Source organism: Aplysia californica, unplaced genomic scaffold (assembly GCF_000002075.1).
Source record: "Aplysia californica isolate F4 #8 unplaced genomic scaffold, AplCal3.0 scaffold00701, whole genome shotgun sequence".
NCBI lineage: Eukaryota > Metazoa > Mollusca > Gastropoda > Aplysiida > Aplysiidae > Aplysia > Aplysia californica.
This window is the reverse complement of record NW_004797971.1, coordinates 341,837-343,205: the sequence shown is the minus strand read 5'-3', so window position 1 is coordinate 343,205 and position 1,369 is coordinate 341,837. Positions and strand designations below refer to the sequence as shown.

The 1,369-nt window shown below is 38.8% G+C and overlaps 1 protein-coding gene across 1 annotated transcript in view; it reads left to right on the top strand.

Moving 5' to 3' along the window:
• LOC101853195 (multidrug resistance-associated protein 5) overlaps positions 1-1,369 on the top strand; it is a gene marked incomplete in the record, with an annotated part of 48,079 nt that overhangs the window by 17,836 nt on the left and 28,874 nt on the right. The window contains 1 exon segment of the mRNA XM_035972473.1: positions 715-841. Within this exon segment, the coding sequence (XP_035828366.1) occupies positions 715-841 (127 nt within the window).

Below are 1,369 nucleotides of genomic sequence, written 5' to 3'. Positions count from 1 at the left end.
GGGGGAGTAAGCTTTAACACTGACTTATTGTGTAATGTACAAAGGCAGTTGGTTGGAAACTGCCACTGGTTGACCCTACTTCTTTCCTTACCCACAGTTGTTTCTTTTTGTCTGTCTTGCTTGTTTCATGAACCAAATGGCTGTGAACACGTCAGTTTGCTTCTCTTTATGTAGTTTTACACTCAAAACTTGTTCTGGAAAGATATCTTGTTATGTTTTTCCTTCTTTCTGCTGTATCCCAGATTCTGTCCCCAAATACCCCAGGATAGCCCAGACAAGCTTGATAAAGCAGTCCACCTCCCGAATGATTTCTGCTATGTTGATGGATGGGTTACGAATATTTTTTTACAGCAAAATACTTATGTTATTCAGTGAGGGTGGATCAGTTTATTTAGTGAATTAGCCAAAAAAAGGAGGAAAGAAGGCACAGATGCACGAAGTAAATATCACAAATGTGCATTCTAGTATATATTTCAGTTCAAGTTTGTATCTATAAATAGTTGAAACTACACATTGTTGAGGAGAAAAGTGACCATATTAGACAGGTTGCCGTCTTACACAGTGTCATTATAATGTAAAAAGTACACTAGGGAGGAAAGGGAAGTGGTAGTTAACCCAAGTGATTGTCTGTACAAGTGGCTATTATAACAGGTTTCACTGTACTTAGCATACAGCTGATTTCTTATCCAAACCTTTTTATTGTCCTTTTGGCAGGAAATACTTATGTTAGACGAATTTGAACCTAACAGCACCCGTGTCTCTGATGATGGTTTGGCCGTTGAAGTTGTGAATGCCACATGTATGTGGAGCGCTCGAAAGACTGGCAAAGAAACCAGTGCAGGTTTGCTCTTCACCTTGATTTATGAATGTTCTTCTTTTCCGTATGAGAGGGGTGGGGAGGAGGAGATAGACAGAGGGAGGGAGGAAAAGAGGAAGGGAGGGAAGGGGAATGAGGTAGGTGAGAGATTGACATACAGAGAGGAAAGAAAACTGTTTGAATTAAGTTTCAATTTGTAAATTTAACAGAAGATTATTAGACATTCTTAAACTTTTTTTTTATAACGGCAGGTGGAACTGTAATAAGTGTGTACAATTAATTTAACAAAAATTACGGGAAAATTTGCCCCTCCCTCTCTCTCTCTCTCTTTCTCTCTTGGGCATGTGCTCTCACTCTCTGTATCTCTCTTTGTCAGTCTTTTTCTCTCTCTCTCTCTCTTTTCCCCCCACCCACTTCCTTCTCTCTCTTTCACTCTTACTTAATTATAATCTAATTTTGTGTTGATTAGGATGTGAAACATCTTTGAAAAAGTTACAAATGTACAGCATAATATTTCTTGGTTGCTAAAAGTGACTTAAATGGTTCCCCCCC